A 21937-nucleotide genomic window follows, 5' to 3' on the forward strand; every position below is an offset into this window, starting at 1 on the left:
AAGATGTATCATCAACTTTCCTTTCCATGCTAGATGAAATTATCTTTTTTAAAACTGCTAGATGGAGGGTCTTCCTGATAATGACTTCTGGAAATACATCCCAAGTGGTTACCTCTCTTTGGTGGACGAACATGGTAAGTCAAGTCATTAATTACTAGTTTGAAATCATCAAGGAGTAGAAGATCTATGCCTGTTGAAGAGGCTACTCGTGTGCCATCTGTAAAAAGAAAGTAATTATGTTTTATTAAGAACTGGGAATCTCTTTCTATAATTGACAGTAATGTAGCATTTCCAATGAAAATCAATGCACAGCCATATCTTTAGCTTAGTTTACTTACTTTGCTATTATAATATTAAAAAATCATGGGGCATGAAGTCTCCAGCCAATGCTCTCATATAATGCCCCACCAATTTGGATTTGTTTAGTGCAACATTCATTTTTAGGACAGCATTCAACAACTTGAACAGCTTAAATAAAATCTTCCCAGAATCTGAGCTGTCCATTTTGTACAGAGCATAATGGTTCAAAGTAGAAATCTGAACCAGTTCCACAGGATTTTTTTCCTGCAGATGGCTAGGGAACAGAAGTAAACTCTGCCTGAAGAAAGAGGTGGGGGTAAGGATTTTGTATCAGTATAACTACAGTTTTTTTAAAAAAGTTATTTTTTTCTTTAATTTTATGTTCCAAATTGCATTTTGAGATTAGACCAAAAGATCTGTCCCCCTTTTCTTTCATAAAACCTTTCATACCAACATGAAAATGTAGAATATCCTACATCTGACAATTTAAAAACCTCTTCCTAGCAAGGTATTAAGGATGCTAGAAGGATTGATAACCTCTAACTAAAGTAGACAATGACATCTACCCATCAAACTGGTTCGCAGACACCTAAAATTACCTCTGTGTGTCTTATTTCTTGTGAATGGCTATGTTAACTCTCTCCTTTCAGTCAGCGAGAGAGACAATCTTTTGGATCAGTTCAAACTAAGATTCCCATTGACCTGAATTCATAAGTTGGTTCTGTAGCTCAAAGTAGTGAACTAGTTGTGAGAAGCCAGAGGAGCTATTATTGTGTTCGGAATGGATGTGGTTGGACCATTCTGGCCAGTGTGCCTGAACTACTTCAGGTTGGGGAAGCACACATGGCTGAGACTATCCTGGAAGTTATCCAACTGCCAATGAAACTGCTAAGCACCTAGACTGGATTTATATCTTGCCATACTCACACCAGTGAGATGGATCTAGGACCATCTCTTCCAGTAACATATGGGAAAATTCTCTCTTCTTGGAGACAGCACTACCCTAGTTCCAATCCAATTTGCTCTGATGGAGAATATTTTATAAAAAATATTGAACAGGTGTCTTTGAGAGAAGTCTTAGTGGTCCTCAACCCACTATTCAAAAAGCTAACGTTGTGACAGGTCATGGCTCTCGAAAGGGTTTTGGATCCTTGGCTGGGTCATGACGGACAGCCCACCCAGGAATACAGAAAAATTGGGCTGGAAAGAACTCTACATACTCCCAGCAGTTGGACCCTCCATCACAGGGAGTTATACGCAAAAGGCAGCAGGTGAGGGAAGGCTAAAATTCTTTTCCTGCCTGTTGCACCTCTGTTTTAAAATCACTCCAAGCCACATGAACACATCACAGAAATTTGGTGCAGTCTACATTACTATATATAGTGAAGGTTGCGCCACATAATTAAGGAATTTCCATGCTATGTAGAAAATAATTTAAACAAGAAGACCCCAAAATGATATTAAAAGCCCTGAATGTAATCCATGAGTAAAGAATGTTGAGAGCAGTGAAAATCACTGGGGGCAGGAGGAGAGGAAAGGAAATTAAGCTGCTCAAGTACCTAAGAATTAGAGAATTTTAGAGGAGAAGATTTTGGGAGGTGGAAAAGGATTTCTAATTTGTTCTCTCCGAACAATTTATAACAAGGCCCACTTTGTTTTAACATGCTGCTTTCAAATCCAGTAAACCCCTTCAGTGGCGATCCTACTTGGCAATCACAGTTTGTGGTGAAAAGGTATGTAGAGTTCTTGCATTCTCCAGAAAGCGCAGTCGGTAATGTTACTGCTTAATGCTCTGAATGAATTTCTGTAGGTCTAATTGTAAGCAAACATCTGAAATGTATAGAACTCTTCTGTGGTAGAAGTGAAAGTTAACTATATTTTAGCTGTAGTAAGACTAAAAGCATTTCCTAATGCTTTAAATCAATTCAGGTACAAAGCAGTTCCAGACCAGAAAACATTTACTACTCCCAAAAAATTAACCAGTAAAGTTGTAGTGAAAAAAATCACTATAATCTGAGCTTTATCCTTCTATTCCATCTCCCCATTAGCACTCACTCACAAGATTAGTTCAATACTCTTAACTTGAGTGTACATGTTAAAATGAGAAATGACTTTGGTTTAATTTCATTAACATAAAGAATGGTGTCAGAATAACAATTAACTTTTAACAAATTAACTCTGCACTGAAGGTATTTGATTGTTTCAGCAATATTAAACAGCACCTGGTGAATAGATTGCGACCCGGTCGATTCCCCGGTCCTCTGCTTGTAACTGTCGTAAGAATACTCCAACGGAGTCTGAGATAGGCTTAAGTGTAAACTGGCAACGCTCACGGCGGGATGGAAGATTCACAGATATCACTGGTAACCCGTTTTGATAAACCACTGTTACATCTGGGCAGAAAGAAAGTAGTCAGCCAAGACAGATTCTATTCCATATATGCTGGTATTTAAAACAAATGAATATGAAGCATGAGTTTCTGAATTTATGAAACAGGAAGGATCCTAGCCTGCTTAGACTGTTGATTCCACCACATCCTCAACAGCGCCAAACTGGACTTAAGTACGAAATGTTGGCTTGGTTTCAGCAATATGTGAGAGTAAGCTTTTTTCATGTTATGATGGTTCCCCCTTTACGAGGCAGATTTTCCTGCCAAAATTCAAGTTTGTCTACTTTGGCTGAGGAGCACCAAGTAGTGTGTCTCTATTTGTGGTTTGAAAGTCTGTTTGTCCCACCCTGAGAAGCAGTTATAATTTTGGTTTTTACCCCAGCCCAGAAACTTGATGAGGGGAAAGCAGGAGCCTTCTTCCTCTGTGTTGGAAATGGCATTAGAGACTACATAATGTTCAAAAGAAATAACTTTATTGAACAGGCAGGGATGGAGTAAGTGTAGTCAGGGAATGAAAGTGCTGAGGTAGAATTTGTTTGATTGTATAGATTAACCTATGAGTAAATAGGCAAAATATTTTCCGTGAAGCTTAGTTTCTTACATTCATGGTTCTTAACATTGAGAGGTGTTTTACTTAATTCTTTAGTTACAGCAACAATGTTTCTTCACAGAAACACTGGACAACTCAGGTTCCTGGAGTTAGTTTAAAACTGTTTTCCCTTCCTGGGGTCCTCCTCAGAACCAAACCTCCTTTGGAAACTCGGCAGGAATTAATCTTTTTCGCCTAAGAAGATATAACCCTTCTTCACTTGGCTTGAAAGGGAGTCTCCACTTACTACCCAATCACTTTTGCCAAAAATATACCCTCAGTTCTATGGTGTCTGTGTCAAGCAGGCTTCAGCTTATGCTGACACTTGTACTAAGGATTCTTAACTAGAATTCTTCTTCAGGACAATGATGTTGCAATTAGGGCAAGATATTCCTTTTCCCTCACTCCAGAGGGGAACCTGTCTGACCTTCCCTGTCAGACACTCACACACACACTCTCTCTAAAAACAAAATCCTGTCAGCAACCAACTGTTAGCCTAAAGGCTGGTTCTCACTGGCCAATCAGAGAGGAGGGAGCAGCCTGTCAATCAAGTTGTCATTCCAGGCAATTGTTAACTCTTTCCCTTCCAGCTCTGCTTGCTGCACTTAGGAAACCTTCTTTAAAGTGCATTCTGTCACACATGTTGATATGATTAAGTTGATATAGTCACCAGTTTCAACAAAGTCTTGGGAGTAAGGGAAATTCTCTTCTCTCTGGAATTTGAAGACTGTCCTACCTGACTAGTTCTCAAAGAGAGATTTATTATTAGGCTGAATACTCTCCTATCTTCAGAGAGAAGGAAAAGATTTTTGCTCTCTCTCTCATACACACCCTCTCTAATGTGCGATCCACCACAAAAAACCTCATCCACTTTAACCACAAATGTCCCAAACTGTTGATGAAATGTATATTACTACAGCAAGTACTCCTATCTAGGTTTCCAGCATGTCAAACAGCTTTTTGTCTATATCACTAGTTATGGCAACTTCCTAGTAAATAGTTCTGGGGCTCATTTGGGGAACTAAAAGTTACAGATTGATAATTAAGGTTAGAAGCTGAAAAGCAAAGGCTGCCTTAATACACAAAATCATTAATCTATAAAGCACAAAGCAGGCAAAATAATTAGCATGAAAGATCTGATCTTTCCTTATCAAGAGATTCTTCTGTTTGTATTTTATGTTTTAGAATGACGCTACTTAAAATTCTTACATACCAAGGAAGGTAACTTCACCTTTTTTGTCTTTAGTAGGAAATCTCTTCCTTTTAGTGCCAAAACACATAGTGACTCCTCAGACCAAAAGCCAAGAACATTTCCACCATCTGGCTGAACAGCTGCAGTTTTAAAAAATCTGTGTACTAATCAAAGTATTAAGTTTCTAGAGGATTGTATGGTGACTTTATACTACAAATCTAGTGTGAAAGGACAGTTTGAGCCTCCAGACCATTTAAGCATTTTTGGTAGGATAATGGGCATATTGCATGAGCAAGCAGTGAAAGAGATTTCACATTTACCTTTATTAAATTTCTACTCCACCTTTCAATATCAGTGTTCCAAGGGGAATATAATTCTTAGTGGGCATCACCCTTAAGTCCTTTTATTTAAAATAATCACATTTTGTTGCCCTATGAAGGACCCAAGGCAGCTTAATAAAATATGACAATAAGCATTAACAGCCACATCATTATATCCCACAAAAAGCTGGCTGGCCATTGTGTGGATAATAAAAGCAAGAATGACAGAAGCAGGAATGCTGGGCTACAACCAGTATTTGCTTTGGTGACACTCCAAATACACAGAAAAACACAACTCTGTAGACTAACAGGATATAGACTAACTCTGTAGACCTCCTCCAAGAAAACACCCAATAAAAACTAATTAGACAATGAATGTTGGCAGTAGCTAAATGTCAGTTAAGTAATGTCAGAAAGTAGCATAGGCTTACAGAGAGAGATGTAGGAGAAAACAGTTGCGCCGAGGATGGAACAAAACAAGAACAACAAAATTGGTACTTCCTTTTTTTTTTTTACTGAATAAAACTACACTTCTTACCACTGTACCATTTTTGGTTCTTTTGAAACAGGCCCCATGGGTCCCAGGAGTTCTTACTGCTAAACTGAGCAGCTGATAGGCCTAAATTCTTCAAGCAGTGGTTCAGATAGACATATGGGCCTTGAATCTATTGTGCATATTCCTTTTTATTATGCTTACCTTTTTATCATATCAAATAAATATTTAATTATTTAAAAAGATTTGTAGGATCCAGGTCCATTTCAGTTGAATCCAGAAAAATGAAAACCATTGGGACTGCTGTAGAGCAGGTGTAATATGTTAACAACAGTTTGGTAGTCTGATCACAGCCTCACAGCTGTAGGCTGTGTCTTATATAGGAGGAAGCATTCTATGGCACAATCCAGATCTACACTATTTAAGATTTAAAAAAAAGATAAAGACAGAGGACAGCTTAGAGATATACAGAGTTTCTGCAAGAATGAATCTGACTGACCTTCAAATATAGGGGCTGTCCTTGAAAAGACAGCACTAAATTAGATTGTTAAAGTGAAGGTTTGGAAGTCACCAAAAACAAATAACTGTAAAAGATTCACAGAGAAAGAAAGAAAGAAGCGGGGGGGGGGCAACTGATATAAAAAAATGCAAACCCCACTGCACAAACCCCACTGTACTTCAATGCAGAAAGACCAACTTTTTTTCAACTTTTTGAATCAAGCTTTGTTTCCTTTCCACCTATACCTTAGTCTCATTAGTCTCATTATGGAAAATCTACTAGGTTTTCTCAAATTAAAACACAAAATAAAACTCTTGGAATTAAAAATTTTCATTAATTTCATTTTTGTACTTACCATCAGAGGGCACTACAGTACTGCAATAGACCACATTCATACTTTGCCACGGCAGAAGCCTTTGGTGCGCCTAGAAAGAAAGAAAAAACAGCAAGGCAAGATTTATTAATAAAACAGCAAATGCAGGGATATTTCAGGATACCAATCTAGCCACATCCTACTACCCACTGCAGGGGAGACAGCAAACCAGGAGAACTTTTTAAGAACTGTATCTCTTGCGGCCATCTGTCATTCAATATGGATATTCTTCATGAGCCAAATGTCACGCCTTAGAAATTCTTTCTCACCCAAAGTAAAAGGAAAAAGGAAATAATTTAGAAGTAATAAAATCTTTAAGCAGCACTTTAGGCAAGCAGTACTTTGGCCTAGGATGAAAAATTATCCACAAAGATTAAGTGAGGGGGGCATTAACAGGATGAAAAAGGATTTAGCTGGAAAACATATTTAGGAAAGAAGCACATTAGGATAATGAGCCACCAACACAGAGAAGTGCCGTATTCCTTTAGAATCCCAGCCAGTACAACTAACCGCACTGCTTAATGTGGTATGTTTCAGATAAGCAGTTTGCAGAAATAGAAAATTCCAGTGGGCTGAAAGATTAAGGACCTTAGAGAAAGCATAAAGAGGGGGTGGCTGTTAGAAGTTTTAATTAGTTCAACTTCCAGTTGGTCTCATATCAATTGCACAAATTCATTTCTGCCTTGAGTGGTTTATACTTGCAACCCACTTTTCTCCTAGAGACACCCAAAAGCTGCTAACATCATTTGATCATGGTGAATGAAGTCACAAGAAATTGAGTTTAAAATCCACTATGTTTTTATATCGCTTTCAGTTATCTATCTGGTAATGAATTTTTTAGTTTCATCCTTGGAAGGTACAACAATTACCTAATTGCATCTTTAGATTCCTAGAGAGGGAGCGTTTAGCAATCAAAACATTTAAGTGTCCATCTCCCAGTTCGTACATTCAGATGAAATCCCCTTTATGGTGTGCGTTGCCCATCTTATTGTTGCAGAATGCAAACTTAGCCATTGCTAAACCTTACTGTCAGCAACTAGCACCTAAATCTTCAAGAAAATTTTAAAAACTAACCAAATTGCTAGAAGTTTACAATTGCATGGTGATCTTAAACTCATTTATGTGGTAGTTAAGACTACTGATTTCAAAAAATGGTAATTTCCAAGCACTTTTTACATTTCTAATATTTAAATCCATAAATTGATGGAGCTCTATTGTTTCTTCAGAAACTCGTTAGAAGTATCAAAGATGTCTGCACAATACCAAACACATACTTCCATCTAACTTTTTCACCCTAGGAAGGTAAATCCTTTTCAGAGATTTTTAACCTCTGCTGAAGGAAAACTTAACGGGGAGAAAAGATGGGAAGAGAGAAATGGAGGGCATGGACTGTGAAATCTGCTTTAAGCTAGGCACTGTGCAACAAATATTTGGTCTTGCTTCATAAAGCACAGATTTATTTGGTTTTGGAATTATAGGCAAAAGTGACAATCTCTCATAGTTAACAGTTTCCTACAAGTCATAGTGGTTCCTATGCTTACAAGGCATAAAACACAAACTATCAGTGCTGTCATATCTGTATCCTAGGAACAACTAACAGGCATAAGAAGCATTAGCAGGAGCTATTTTTTCCTCAGTGGATCACCGGAGTTTCAAGCTTTCAGCAGGAAAACATTCAGCTCTAGCCACCATCACACATAAGACTACAGTACCAGTGTAGTGTTGATGTTCCTCCGTCAAATGACCATAGCTGTGAAGCATGAAAGGGTTCAATGTATCACACAGTTACCCTTATTCCTTGTGGATGAGCTACCTGGGCTACTGTCCCCAAACCTAGGCAGGCCTGGATTCTTTGGGTGGAAAAGATTTTAATTTAGAATATTTCTATACTTCCTCTTCAAAGTCCTGCTCAAGGCAACTTAGAATGAAAAACAGAAACATTAATATACAAGCCATTAAAACATTAACAGCATAAAAACTATCCATAAAACAGAAGCAGACTAATAAAATGCTGATAAGCTAAAACCCCTAATTAAAAGCCTTGGCAAAAAGATGGGTTTTAGCTTGGTGTCTAAAAGGAAGTAAAGTAGGCACCAGGCAAGTCTCAATGTGGAGGACCTCCCAAAGGCAAGGGGCCACCACAGAAAAAGCCCTGTCTCTATTTGCCACCCACCTCACCTCTGAAGGCAAGGCCACAGAAAGCAGAGCTTGGGAAGCAGATCTTAATTGGAGGGCTGGACAATATGGGAGGAGACAGTTCTTCAGGTACCCTGGCCCCAAGCTGTTCAGGCCTTAAAGGAAAGAACCAGCACTTTGAATTGTGTGTGGAAACAGATGTGTAACTGGTACAGATCTTTCAGCAGAGGAGTGTCACAACCCCGGTAACCAACCCCTGCATGGCTGCAGCATTTTGAACCAACTGAAGTTTTCAAAGGCAGCCCCATGTAGAGCATATTACAACAAACTCATTAGGAAGTGATCAAACTATGGATCACTGTGGCTAGATCACACTTTTCAAGGAATGGCCATAGCTGGTAAACTAGCAGTTCTTGGGGGGGGGGGGGAGAGACCACGATATCTTCTCTTCCTTTGTGGGTTTTGGTTGGCTAACAGTTGAGGGTGCTTTTCAGTGACGTGGTTTCTCTCTGTGTGTCATCATCATCTCAAAAACATGCCTTTGAAGTAATGTATTTGCAGTGGTGGCATGGGGAAGAAATATGAATACAGAAACCCACAACTATTAAGTTAAAGCCATATTCAAAAACATCTCCGCTGTCTTGATCAGAGCATTCTCAACTATGATTTCGGCCAGCCCAGGAGAACCAAAGTTGCCTATGGAGCTGGGAGAGGCAGACAGGCGCTGCCGAGGCAGATTCTTTAAGGAACAGCTTTTCATGACCTCAGTTGTTGTAAGAAGCTCTCACACACACCTTAAGTGTCTGCCTCTGCAGTGCCTCTCTCCCAGACCTAGCTCAGTAAACAAGCTTGGGCAAGCAGCTATGGAATAGGGCCCAGGCTCTTCCAATCTAGCTTTGACCAGAGGCAGCTTCATTTCCCTCCAACTCCACAGAGCCTATTTCCAGCTAGCCTTATCTAGACTGCAGCAAGCATGAAACATTTTCTTACAGATTTGTTTGCAATACTGATGTGCCCCCCACCCCACTCCATCCTGGAATTATTTTCATCCCCTGAAAAAGAAGTGGAATGGTTTTATGTTCACCTGAAAAGTAGTGGAATGGCATCCCTTAACTAAAAATGGTACTACCGACTCCCCCTTTTCAACTGCTTTGAACAAGTTACAGTTTGTGATCAGCACAAGCCTGTTAGACTAACATATTCTTCTCTGCAAAAGAATAAATTTCACCCACCCACCCACCCCTTGCAACAATTTTTTAAAATTTTGCTTCATCTGAGTAACACGCATTCTAAAACACCCAAATTCAACACTGAGTTATTACTTTATTTTCCTAAGATTTGAGTCCAGTGATACCTCAGAGACCAACAAGTGTTTCAGGGCATAAACTTCTGAGAGTCAAAGCTCCCTTCTTCAGAATGTTGCTGTTTTAAGGCAGATCAACATGGCTGTCCACTGAATTTATATTCCCCGTAACTGTCCTTGCCACACTCGCGCTTAAGACCCCTCCCTTGTCTGTCCCCTCTTGTCTGAAACTGCCTAACTTGACTGCTCTTCCTGCACCCTATAGCTCAGCAGATATTGTCTGACTAGCTCAAAGCTTCAACTCAGCTGCATACGTTTGCCTATAAGACCAGGGAGACAGGATCATTAATTCTCTCTCTGCCCAGCTTCATATATTCTGAAGCTACATTGAGGCTGTGGCACCTGCTTCACATAAAATGTTCATAAGAACAGAAAAAGGTATACTTTATCATGTGGTCAGCACACAGCTGTTGGTAACTAATGTTTGGCCACTTGCTGAATGGTATTTGAAAAGTCCTGGTTTTTAAAACAACAGTACAAGACAGTGTAACCTTGAAGCTGTGGCTGTCACACGTCTTTATTATCAGGTCAGTTCTTGAATTATGTTTTTCTCAATGGATCTGATGTGTACTTTTCTATGATGTAACAAATCTTATGTATCATCAGTAAGGCCAGACACTGGAGCAAGGGAAGTTTCTGCACCACTGTTTTTTAAGAAGCAAGATGGTGCATTATTTTGGCTGTGCTTTACATTCAAAGCACATTATACAGTTCTACTGCTCGGGCTAAGCAAGTAAGATATTCTGAGACCAAAATCCCAAGTGCATTATAAAGAGCGGAGAGTATGAATCAACCGTCTTGCATGGTCAGTTCATTCAGAAACCCAATATAAAGCACATTTAAAACTGCCTGATCTTTATACTTGCATACCAGTAGTGGAAGGGTTGGGGAAAAAATACACATGTGAATTTAGCATAAGCTACTTACGTGGGATATTCCCTGGAAAAAATATGCAAGCCACTCTGACCTATTTTGAGGAGGTGGAGTGTGAAAGATAACTTATTTATTACTGGCTCTATCTCAAAGAGTATTAAAAAAACTTACAAAAATCTAGTTTTCTTTACTAGCAACAAAAGGGGCACCTCCTCCATCCTTGGTATGGCAGAGCTAAACATAAGAGTGTAGGAACTGCTATGTCACATCACACTCAATGGTCCACGCCAGGGCTTTTTTTCTGGGAAAAGAGGTGGTGGAACTCAGTGGGTTACCCTCGGAGAAAATGGTCACATGGCTGGTGGCCCCGCCCCCTGATCTCCAGACAGGGGGGAGTTTAGATTGCCCTCAGCGCTGCTCAGTGGCGCGGAGGGCAATCTGAACTCCCCTCTGTCTGGAGATCAGGGGGCGGGGCCACCAGCCATGTGACCATTTTCAAGAGGTTCCGGAACTCCGTTCCACTGCGTTCCTGCTGAAAAAAAGCCCTGGTCCATGCAATTAGCATGACTCCCATTGTGGCCAAACAGAAGCACAGAAGCAGGGCAGGGAAAGTCTGCTTGCTTATCCTGGCATCTATCAATCATGCTGCTTCTTACTGTAGATGTTCTATTAAGTTGGAGAACAAAGCCAATTCACCACTATAATCATAAGTAAACACACACACACACAAAACCAGGGTCACTACATACTAAGGATGGGAATCTTAACTTGCATACACTTCGAACTGATTCTTTGGCTCTGCCTTAAGAAAGGACTGGGACAAACATGAGTGGCATGAGCTGCTGCTCATGGAAATAGACTGAAGGACAACCACAGCAAGGACACTTTTCTTGAGTCTTCTGGGCTTCTCTCACTCAATGTACTCTTTGGCCTCAAAACAATTACCTGATGCGGCGCAGTTTGATTTGACCGGCACATACTCCAAACTTAATAAAAATGTATTGAGTAACATATATACTTCATCCCTGAGGGTTGTACTAGATGACCTTCAAGTAAATTCCAGTCCTACAGTTTTGTGACCATGGAAGGTTTACAATACTGTTCCAGTGAGCATTTATGTTAAATGAGAGGAATCTTTGAATTCAACCACAGCGTCATATTTGTGAGCCATTGCTAATTGATATCAGATAAAAGAAATTAATAGTGCAGTGACTAAAAAACAGTGAGATAAATGAATTCACAACCCTTGAGTGCTTCTCCTTGCTCTCTCCCCACCCTTCAATGCCACACAAAAGCAGACTCCAGAATATGAAAGCATCAATCCTCTTCAGCCCGAAAGCCGCAGAGTGATTTTACATCCTGATCTAAAATGCTATCCAAGACTGCAGCAGAATAATGAAGTTCGGGACCCCATAAACTTCAGTGTTCATTCCAGATTCCATTGATTATGTTTCACAACCAATCATTCAATGATGTTTCACTAATATCCAGAACGTTCTGGCATTAGTCCAGGAAACAATACAGAATAATTACATCCAGGTTTGAATTGAAGGCATCTATTTACCTTTACAAATACCTAATGATGGAGGAACTGAAAGGAAGCAAAGAGGCCGATGAACAAATCCTGCCCCCAAAGAATAGATGCAAGTTTTGGAGTGTTCATTCTCCTTAACCTTCTAATCTCAGCTTCATGATAATAACAAATGACAAAAGCAACCTGCAGATCATGTTGGTGTCTAACGGCATGTATAGCCAAAGTTTCTCTTACCTGATCTCCCTCTAATCCCTTTACTCTCCCCTTCACAGGCTGAGGAGCACGGTGAAGTTGTACTGTTTACTCCACCACATAGTCAGGACAGGACGAGAAATATAATAGCAGGACATCTCTTATTACTGGATTTGTTACAGATAGGCAAGATCTCCGGACTGCAAACTAAATGGTACAACATTTCAGCTTATGTTCTGCCTTTCTTCATTGGTGCTACAAATTCATTGCTCCTCATCTCCCTCCCAAACATGAAATTTGAAAGTGTCATTGAGTATTTGATACAGGCTACCAATTACCATTGCAAATAGCATTGATTTATTTGCCATAATCTTTCCATATTGATCAAAGTCACACAGAGATCCTATACAGACATAATGGGTTGGCCTGGATACTACCAGAAAGGTATTATAGTATAAATTCCCCTTCCAAGCTCCTCAAAGTTGTGCATCAGGGAATCCCTTCTAAACAAAATGCTATGCGAGACAAAGGGGGCAACAATAAGGGAAAATCAGGCAAAATTCTGCCCTCCTCACTTTTGCATGAGTGTTGCAGGCCTAGGGATCCCATTCCCCCAGTGGGGCCAGGGGATCCCCCACTCCTACTTTTCTCCCCCTCTCCCCACCGCTTACCTGGCTGGCAGGGGGAAAGGCAGAGAATGGGCCTCTCGGGGCTGGTGTGACATCACCGATGTCATTTTGCCATCCTGAGAGTGCTCCTGCACTTTGCAGCAGACCATTTGGGGCAGAAATTGGTCGGCTGTGAAGTGCATGCGCACTCCCCCACTGGCGCAGGAACATGCATGAGAAGCAAACCAGGAGCAAGAAAAAGGTAAGTGCCAGGTCCCCCACCACTCGCCAGGAAGGTAAGGGGACCTGGCAACGCTAAGCCCCATATGTACCCCAGAGGATGCTTCGTTCAACAAATAAACAACTGTTGGTGGTCCCTGGCCCAAGGGAGGCCCACCTGGCCTCGATCAGAGCCAGGGCCTTTTCGGTCCTGGCACTGACCTGGTGGAACTCTCTGTCTGAGGAAACCAGGGCCCGGCGGGATTTGTTATCTTTCCACCGGGCCTGTAAGACAGAGATGTTCCGCCACGTATATGGTGGAGGCTCGGTTGGGCCCCCACTGGCCACACTAAAGATCTGTCCACCACCCTACATATGAGCCAGGGCTTGAAAAGCAGTATTTTATCATCGCCATCTGAAGAGAAGCTATACTGTATAAAGTTGTTTTACTGTCATTTGTATAATGTTTTATCTGTTTTTAACTATTATTTATGTAAATTGAAATGTACTCCACCCTGAGCCCACCTGGTGGGGAGGGCAGACTAAAAATCTAATATAATAAACAAACAAACAAATAAATAAGCAGGCCTCATAGCCAAGATTTGCTATATTCACACAACAGTAAAGGCAACAATTCTGCCCGATTCTCCCAACAATATTGTCCCCCCCATGCTGCACTGCATTCTGTTAATGGGGGTCTCCCAATCCACAGAAGCGTTATTTCAGGACATGCATGGGGAAAGGCTGCTTCACGAGCCTCTATCTGAGACAGTGCGGCAAAAACAATAAAGACAAACAAGAAGGAGGTAAGGAAAGGTTTGCTTCCACAAATGCCTTCTGCATGGATAGTGAGATACAACCCAATGCTTTAGCCGTGATGTGTTTTCCTTAACCACAGTTATGTCTGATACAGGACATCTAAACCGTGGTTAAGGCTAAGCTGCAAATCAGGATGTGAAGTCATGCTTTGGAATGAGGCTGCAAACCCCAGCTGACATTACTACAATTAAGTGTTAAATCTGCAGTGAGCAGACCACAGGTAGGACAGTTTCCCAGCCCCCCTGCAAAAAGGATGTCAAGAAGGTCTTTTTGAAATCTTCCTGAATGCAATGGCCAGGGACAGAGTTTAGGTTAAGAAATTAGATCAATTGTTTTACTGTATGATTGGAAACTTAACCAGGTCGCAGTAACAATGAAAAAGGATATCTGTAACAGGCAAATACATGCTGGCTACTTACAAGTAGGTTAGACTGCTGACCAACATTTATTAAAGACAGAATGGGTAACAGTCAAAGTGGTAGTATATTTTAATTTCTATTTATACACTATAATGGCAAAAAGTTGTATATACTCTTTTCCAAACTAGAATTCTTTTTTAAACTAGACAGATCTCTAGAATTGGATTAATTTCTCAACTTCACAGTAACAGATATTTCATGGGAATACTATATTACAAATCTTTAATTTCTTATTTTAGGTAAAGTCTACAACTTGGGCAGCTCATCAGCCGAATACTGATGATCTGGAGATGCTTGGCTCCTAAAGTTCACATGGGAAAATTCAAAAAGTTTCAATGGAAAATTAAAAAATATTTTGCAGCACAGTACCTGAAGTCCCTAAGAATGAATTCTGTCATGTCTGAGCTGAAGTAGAACCAATTAGCTGTTGATGGTTGAAAAGACAAATCTGGCTTCTGTCTCCACACTTGTGAAGTAAAAAAAATCAATTTTTGGCTCTGGCACATAAATACCTCAAAACCTGTTGGCCACAGTCCCGGTAACATTACAGGATTGCTGCAAGCTTTCCTAAAGCAGTCTCAATACCTCTGAGCAGGGCTTTTTTTCAGCTGGAACACGGTGGAACAGAGTTCCGGCACCTCTTGAAAATGGTCACATGGCCGGTGGCCCCACCCCCTGATATCCAGACAGAGAGGAGTTTAGATTGCCCTCCGTGCTGCTGGCCACCAGCCATGTGACCATTTTTGCCGAGGTTGATTTAAACTTTAAAAAACTCCCCCTTGTTCCAGCTGACCCAAAGTGACATCATTGTGCAGTCCTGAGTTCCACCACTGAGTTCCATCACCTCTTTTCCCAGAAAAAAAGCCCTGCCTCTGAGTGTCGAGCAGAGGGCTAAACTGCATGCCCTCTTTCAGTTAAGGTTCTTTTTCTTCTGCTTCCTCCCATGCCCCCTTTAGAAATCAGATGGTATGGCATCTTTTAACAAATAACGTAGAGGTTTTCAGAGAGGCAAATATGATAAGCAATGACTACTATGCCACATTCACATAAAGCAGCTGAAAAACCTGAAAGATTAACTTCAAGACAGTTTTCTTATACAGATATTCCCATTAAAAACTAGCATGTGATAGTCAACAAATGCCTGCACACGTGCCTTCTCTGTTGTGGACCACATGTTGTGGAATGGCTTGCCTTGTGGAATGGCCTGCCTGATGAAGTTAGGAGGGCTTCCACTCCCCTGGCTTTCCGCAAAAAGGGCGAAATAAAATGTAGACGCATTTTCTTCTTTTAACACTAAGCATATATGAGAGCCTTTGGGATTAATTTCTACCCGGAGTACTAGGACTGCAAATGTTTTAAGTTTTTAAACAATAGGGAGATAAGTTTTTAATTAAATACAGGCTTGAGGGTGAGCAGTAATGGGGCTGTCTGCCCAGTGCCTACTGATTCCATAAGAGCTTTTAACAAGTTCAAGAGCTCTTTAACCCACTAATCCACAAACGTCAACAGAGGATCTGTCAAAGTCTGCTGTTATCAGCTCCTCACTCTGAAGACTTGGGCAAATAGAAACTCAAAGCAGGTATGCACGACAGGAGAACTTTGACAGAACCCCTATTAAAGTTCACTCTTGGAAAATGATGGAGAGCCCTTTGCTCACAACAGACACCCAGAACATTACTATGGCAGCCTGAGGGAGAGAAAAAAGTTCACATGTGGTTCTGACTCAGCCCACAGTAACATTCTGGTCTTCACCCACCCTACACGAAAATCAGCTCCAGTGTATGGGTAATTATGATCCTTGTAGCCCCATTCCCTCGTTAGTGTGGACAGTCTGTATCCAGGGTATACTTAAATCTTCCTTTGTACATGCTTTGAGTAGTTCTTGAGTTATGTTCAATGCATACACAGATGAATGTGTTTTAAGCCCCACATTTTATCCAGGTACTGATCCCAGTTTTATTTTTCAAGAGCATGCATGTTTTTCTTATTAACAGATGTATGTATGTACATAGCATATGTTCACTGTAAGGTGTGAACAGGATCATGATCAAATGCATTATGCGACTCTATGGGAATGTAGACCAAAATTACAGTGGAATTTTTTTTAGCAGGTGCTTCAAAAGTAATCAGTTTAAGTGCCTAAAAGGACAGCTCTGTAGAAATGTATATTACTGCCAACACCAGGAGGTTAGTTGGAAAGCGATTTGCCTCTTCCTTTCCTCATGTGAGAGCTGAAGTATGAGATGGAAACTGGGATATGAAAAATCAGATGGGAAGCCCTGTTTTATTTTAATAGAATATGTAACTCACACAGAGTAAAAATATGAGAATCTTAAAACACAAAACAAATACTAGATCTGCCGTATTAAGTGGTCCTGTCAAAACTCATCCTTTGTGGGAGGGGGGAGGAGTTGCTAGTAAGGGGTTTGCTATCAGTTCCACATTCCTTAAATATAACAGTTTCAGGTTTGCAAGTTATTTCCCTGTCTGAAAAATTCCCCTGTGTTATCAAGAAAAACCAAAAAGAGGTTGCAATGGTCTTCCAGGAAAATCGAAGAACACAGGGGGAGTGGAAACTCCTCAAAAAAAGGGAATGTGCTATTTCTTTTCTTTGTGCTTATTGTTTACACAGTCATTTCATTTTTCTTAAAAAGTTATTCCCCCCCCCCCACTTCGTCTAGATGTACTGCCTGCACAGAGGCAGGCACATAGTATAGTATATCCTCATAGCAAAGTCACTCAGTCACAGAGCCCCTTCTATCCTGGTGGGGGCCTGTACTGTTGCCAATATGAACAGCACAGCATTCTCTTCTGGATTGTCTCAAACTGTATGATTGTTGCTTTACACACAGCAACTTACACAGATGAGAAAACAGACGTGCGACAAGGCCAAGATTGGAACCAGACTGTGAGAGTGACCTTCTCCAAGAGGAATGAACCTTAACTGAGTAGCTTTCATGAAGAATTTTTGAATCTTCGGTTAAAGTAGGGCTTGGAAAGACTTCTAAGGCCTTGGGGAACTACCACCAAGGTAGCCAGCACTAGGCTAGGAAAAACTATGGTCTGACTCATATCAACTTCATAGAACTTCCAAGCAGAGAAACCATCTGCCCCCGTTATTCTCGTGTATCAGCTGCCCTAAAACTGGACATACACATTCCTTTTCAGTTACCTCCAGAACTGAACGTGGCTCAGAGCATTTCCAGTTCCAGCACACCCATAAATCCTGTCTAGTTACTTAAGCAATGAAAAATCGTGGATTTTCTTATTTGTCATGACATCACAGTTTAACAGAATTACAGTTGGGAAGATTTATTGTGCTTGTCTTTTATATCACTTGTTTTCTTGAAAAGGGAAGACACTAATTTCTCTCTCTCAAAAGTAAATTCACTTATTCAGCAGTACAAAAATGGAAGATGATTCTCATTTCAGGTGAGTCAGACAGCTCAGAAAATTCTAGCGAGGGATGCCAAAACCGTAAGATACCTGACCTGAATATTAGGCTAACTATCCTAGTTAGAGGGGCCCCAGACAGGCACTGTTTATTGGATTCTGGGATGTTTAACATTATTTTAGTTTGATTATATTTTAAATGTGATTATTTTGCAACAAAAGGGAAAAAGCATATTGTATGAAATACAATTGATGAAACACACTCAAATATATTAGAAACCAAGCCTCATAATACAATATCAAATGAAGAGCATTTTGTGAGTGCAGTCCTTGGTCTGCAGCAACATTTCTATTATACCACGCAATAAAAGAGTTTTAGATAAAGCACTGGGAGCATTTCTATATTGGTTTCTGAATGTGTGGGTGTGTTTGATTATAAATATTGTACAACTGACCACTGAGGAAGGCCTTAGGGCCGAAATGTGTATGGTGTGTCTTTATGTTGGTCACTAGACTGTATCTGTATAGAAAATGTTTTAGCAATCCTTAGCATATGCATGTAGCCTGCCATTTAGGCCTTATATTTTAAACTGGTTTTTCACTTATATTTTGTGCATATTCATAATAAATACTTCCTTGGAATATATTTTACATTTTAGGTTGTAACTTGACCCCTCTATCTTTCCCCCCCCCCTGCTTGTTTGGGATGAGTTTGTGGGGGCTTCCCCCTTTACTTCTTTGGTGTGGCCTGCAATCCCTGACAGGATGGGCTTGATCTAAAAATGATCCTTTCAAAATATGCCAGTGCTTAGAGATAAGAATGGAGCAGCACCAGAACCACATTGATTTCAAGGCAGATTAGGGATAGTTACTTAAAGGGCATTTTCTGAGGGTCAAGGTGATCATCTTAATTCATCCTGTTAGAAATTTAGAACAAACACCCAGTTCTTTTGGACCATGTTACCTTAGAAAAGTTGAGATTGCTTTATCGTCCTTTGGCAATTATAGATTATAGAAATAAACTCAATTTATGAATATGGCAGAACTCAGCAAATCCCAGGTGTTTATTTTCAATAACAATTTCATTGTAGTTTGTTTTGGCAATTTTCACTGAAGTACAAAGTTAATTTATCATTTCACATCAGAATAATTTAAATGGTATGGCAAAATAAGCATGCACAGATTTCTTATCATTGCTTGTTGATACATAAACATTAATTTACACCATTTAATAGTGGCAGATGGATTAATTTCTTAACCAGTTCCTTTCTGTACTGGCTCCAATATCCAGTTTTTTTAAATCAGCTAAGACTGTAAGAAATTGGGGAGAAGTCAGGCTAAATTTAGAGGCTAGCTTTTTGTGGGGATAATGACAACTTAGGTTATCCTGGCTATTTATATTCTACAAACTTATAATATAGAATTAATAAAATTATAATAACAGTAAAGATACATTAGGATTAGGTTTTGGGGTAGCAGCAATTAGAAAATGAGTCCTGAAGTCTTAAAAGAGAGTCTGGCTCCTAAGTTTTTTGACCAGCTATTAGATGCAAAGAAAATTTGTCAAAGATTGGGCAAGAGTATTATTAATGAATACTACCTTTTAACAAAAGATACTTGTTATGATAAATGATAACATTGACATTGCGGACTTCTTTCTACCTTTGCTCTGTAATTGGTTGCCAGAGCTTCTGGCCAGAGCTCACAATACTACTGCAACAACAGAAATCTAAGAGGAAGATCTCTGAACACTGCAGATGTGCAAATATATTTAAAGCTACCAAAAAGAATCAGAGCCAAGCCAGAGTACAAATAGAACTCTTCAGTACAATCCCGTACTTTAATCCTGTTTGATAGGCATACTTCCTGTTAAATTAAAAATCAATTCAGAATTGTAAGAACAGAAGCTGTATAGAGAGTTGGGTTGAAATTTCAGGATGAATTGGAAGACTTTTCTGTAGTTTTCTAAACACATTTCCTCCCAATAGTATACTCCGTTTCTCTTAGGCCTGCCGATACTCCTCCCCCTCATAATATATATGTCTAGGATAGAAACATAGAATTGATTCTCATTGTACATAAATGATATATGGGGTCACCAGCAACCTAATGCATGACAGAAAGATTAGGAAATTATTTGATTTATACAGCTATATTTTCCGCCCAGAGTTGTTGCATGATAAAAATCAAGTATTATCTTAGAAAAAAAATGAAACTTTCTTTTTGCAGAATGTATTTCATTTTTGCTGCCATAGAAAGATGCTACTGTGCCTTCCAGAAGAGATTATTACTAATTAAAATGTCAAGCTGATAGTTCTAAAAAGCTACAGTGGGGCTTTTGTTATTGTGAGAAGATAAACAGCAGGAACAAGTTGTCAACATGTTGCAATTCATTGACTTGGAGAAAAAGGAATAATGTACTGTTGTTACAAGGTAGTCTTTAAGACACAATGTTGGAACTATTAATCTTGATATTTTGAAACCAAAAAAATCAAAGCAATTGAATTCTTCTATTATAGTCTGCAAGAGGTAATAATAGAGTTTACAGAACCTCGTGATAGATGGCTACTTCAGTGCGCACACACACCATCGCTTGGCTACTTCAACAGTCAGTCTTCAGCGCAATCCTGCTCCTACTTCACAGAGTTGAGCAAATGGGAGAAAAATCAGAACCCTCCCAATATGTGTTTCCCTGTGCCATTAACACTCTTCCCAAATCCATGTGAAATGCCAAAGAAATCCAATCTCGAGATCTTTACAGAATCAAAGAGATCAGATGATCAGACATTCAGACACAGCACAGAAGAGAGGATCCAGACACATTTTAACCATCTGGCTCCCAGTGGGCTGACTCATTGTAGCCACTGATCAGTTAGGGAGGGGCAGGTACAGATGTAGCAGAATGATGAGTTTGTTTGCTTCTGTAGCCCCATGCCTGTAGATAGCACAAGTCTGCGAACTCCTGTTGCTTGAAAACAGGCACCGCTAAAACTCATGCCACACAATTTACCACCAAAAACTATGAAAAACCATGAGCCAAACCCATCCTCAATGGATACTATTGCTACCCTTAACTCAGCACTTGGTCATGAACTAGTGAAAGAAACTGAGGTCTCTAAAGGCAGCTCCACAAATGACTCCACATCACATTTAAAGTGGAATCATCGCTATTTTCTATGAATTTACTCTTTACGTAAATGTTGTTAGCATATACAAAAAATGTATAGCTCTGTGCTCAGTGATCCAAATGGAAGGAGAAATGGGGCCAGTGGCCCAGGAAGTAAGAACAGGAAAACAACGTGTGCCTCGCCTTCCATACCCATTTAAGGTTGGGGTGGCTGGCTGGTGCAGCTGCGGTGTTGATTGATTGGAAGGAATAAATGCTGCTGGCTGCCCAGAAAAAATATCAGAAAAAAACCCTCCAAGTTGCCTTCTGCATGCCCTCCCTGGGGCTTTGATGATCGGCTGAGACAGTTCTGTGCTCTATTATTACATTGGAAGGAATACATGCGGTTGGTTGCTCGGGGGGAGATTTGTAAAAAAATCCCACAATAACCAAGAAGCACCTGTTTGTTGCGCTGAAGCGGCACAGTTGAAAGCACCTGAAGTTGAAAAATATCACGGAATGTTTGGAGGAGGAGTTCCCATGACTACCAAGCAGCCTGGAACAGGGTCTGTGTTCCAGAGAGACAGAAGGAAGGCTTGGAAACAGGTTTTCCCCCATGATTTTTATGGTTAGGGAATTTTATTACACACACTCCTAGTGACCAGAACACAACTCACTCAAGCAACTTGCTATCACACAACTCTTGCAAAGAGACTTCTACCAGAGAGCAGCTGTCATGAGGAAGAAAGGAGGGAAAGCTGGAAGGCAGTGTGGTGTAGCGGTTAGAGTGTTGGATGAGGATCTGGAAGACCCAGGTTCGAATCCCCACTCTGCCATGGAAGCTTGCTAGTTACCTTGGACCAGTCACTCACTCTCAACCTATTTTATATCAGAGGGTCATTGTGAGGATAAAATGGAGGAGAGAAGAATGATATAAGTTACTGGGGAGAAAGGTGGGGTATATATGAAGTAAATAAAGAAAGAAAGAACGACGGGGGGCAGATAAAAGAAAGGATTTTGGTCAATGGAAAGAAGGAAGTAGGGTGATATGGGGGCTGTCAGGAGGAGAAAAGAATGAAATAGTGAGGGGAATGGATACAGGAGAAAATGAAATGAGCCC

At 40.3% G+C, this 21937-nt stretch overlaps 1 protein-coding gene across 3 annotated transcripts in view; it reads right to left on the bottom strand.

The window, feature by feature from the left end:
• Positions 1–21937, bottom strand: part of MCU (mitochondrial calcium uniporter) — a 131443-nt gene that overhangs the window by 12237 nt on the left and 97269 nt on the right. For all 3 annotated transcript variants that reach the window (XM_054983046.1, XM_054983047.1, XM_054983048.1), the window contains exons 2-4: positions 6138–6207; positions 2523–2693; positions 113–217 (exon numbers count right to left, since the gene is read on the bottom strand). In XM_054983046.1, coding sequence (XP_054839021.1) covers positions 113–217; positions 2523–2693; positions 6138–6207 — 346 coding nt within the window. The remainder of the gene's footprint in view (positions 1–112; positions 218–2522; positions 2694–6137; positions 6208–21937) is intronic.

This window comes from Eublepharis macularius, chromosome 6, assembly GCF_028583425.1.
Source record: "Eublepharis macularius isolate TG4126 chromosome 6, MPM_Emac_v1.0, whole genome shotgun sequence".
Classification (NCBI taxonomy): domain Eukaryota; kingdom Metazoa; phylum Chordata; class Lepidosauria; order Squamata; family Eublepharidae; genus Eublepharis; species Eublepharis macularius.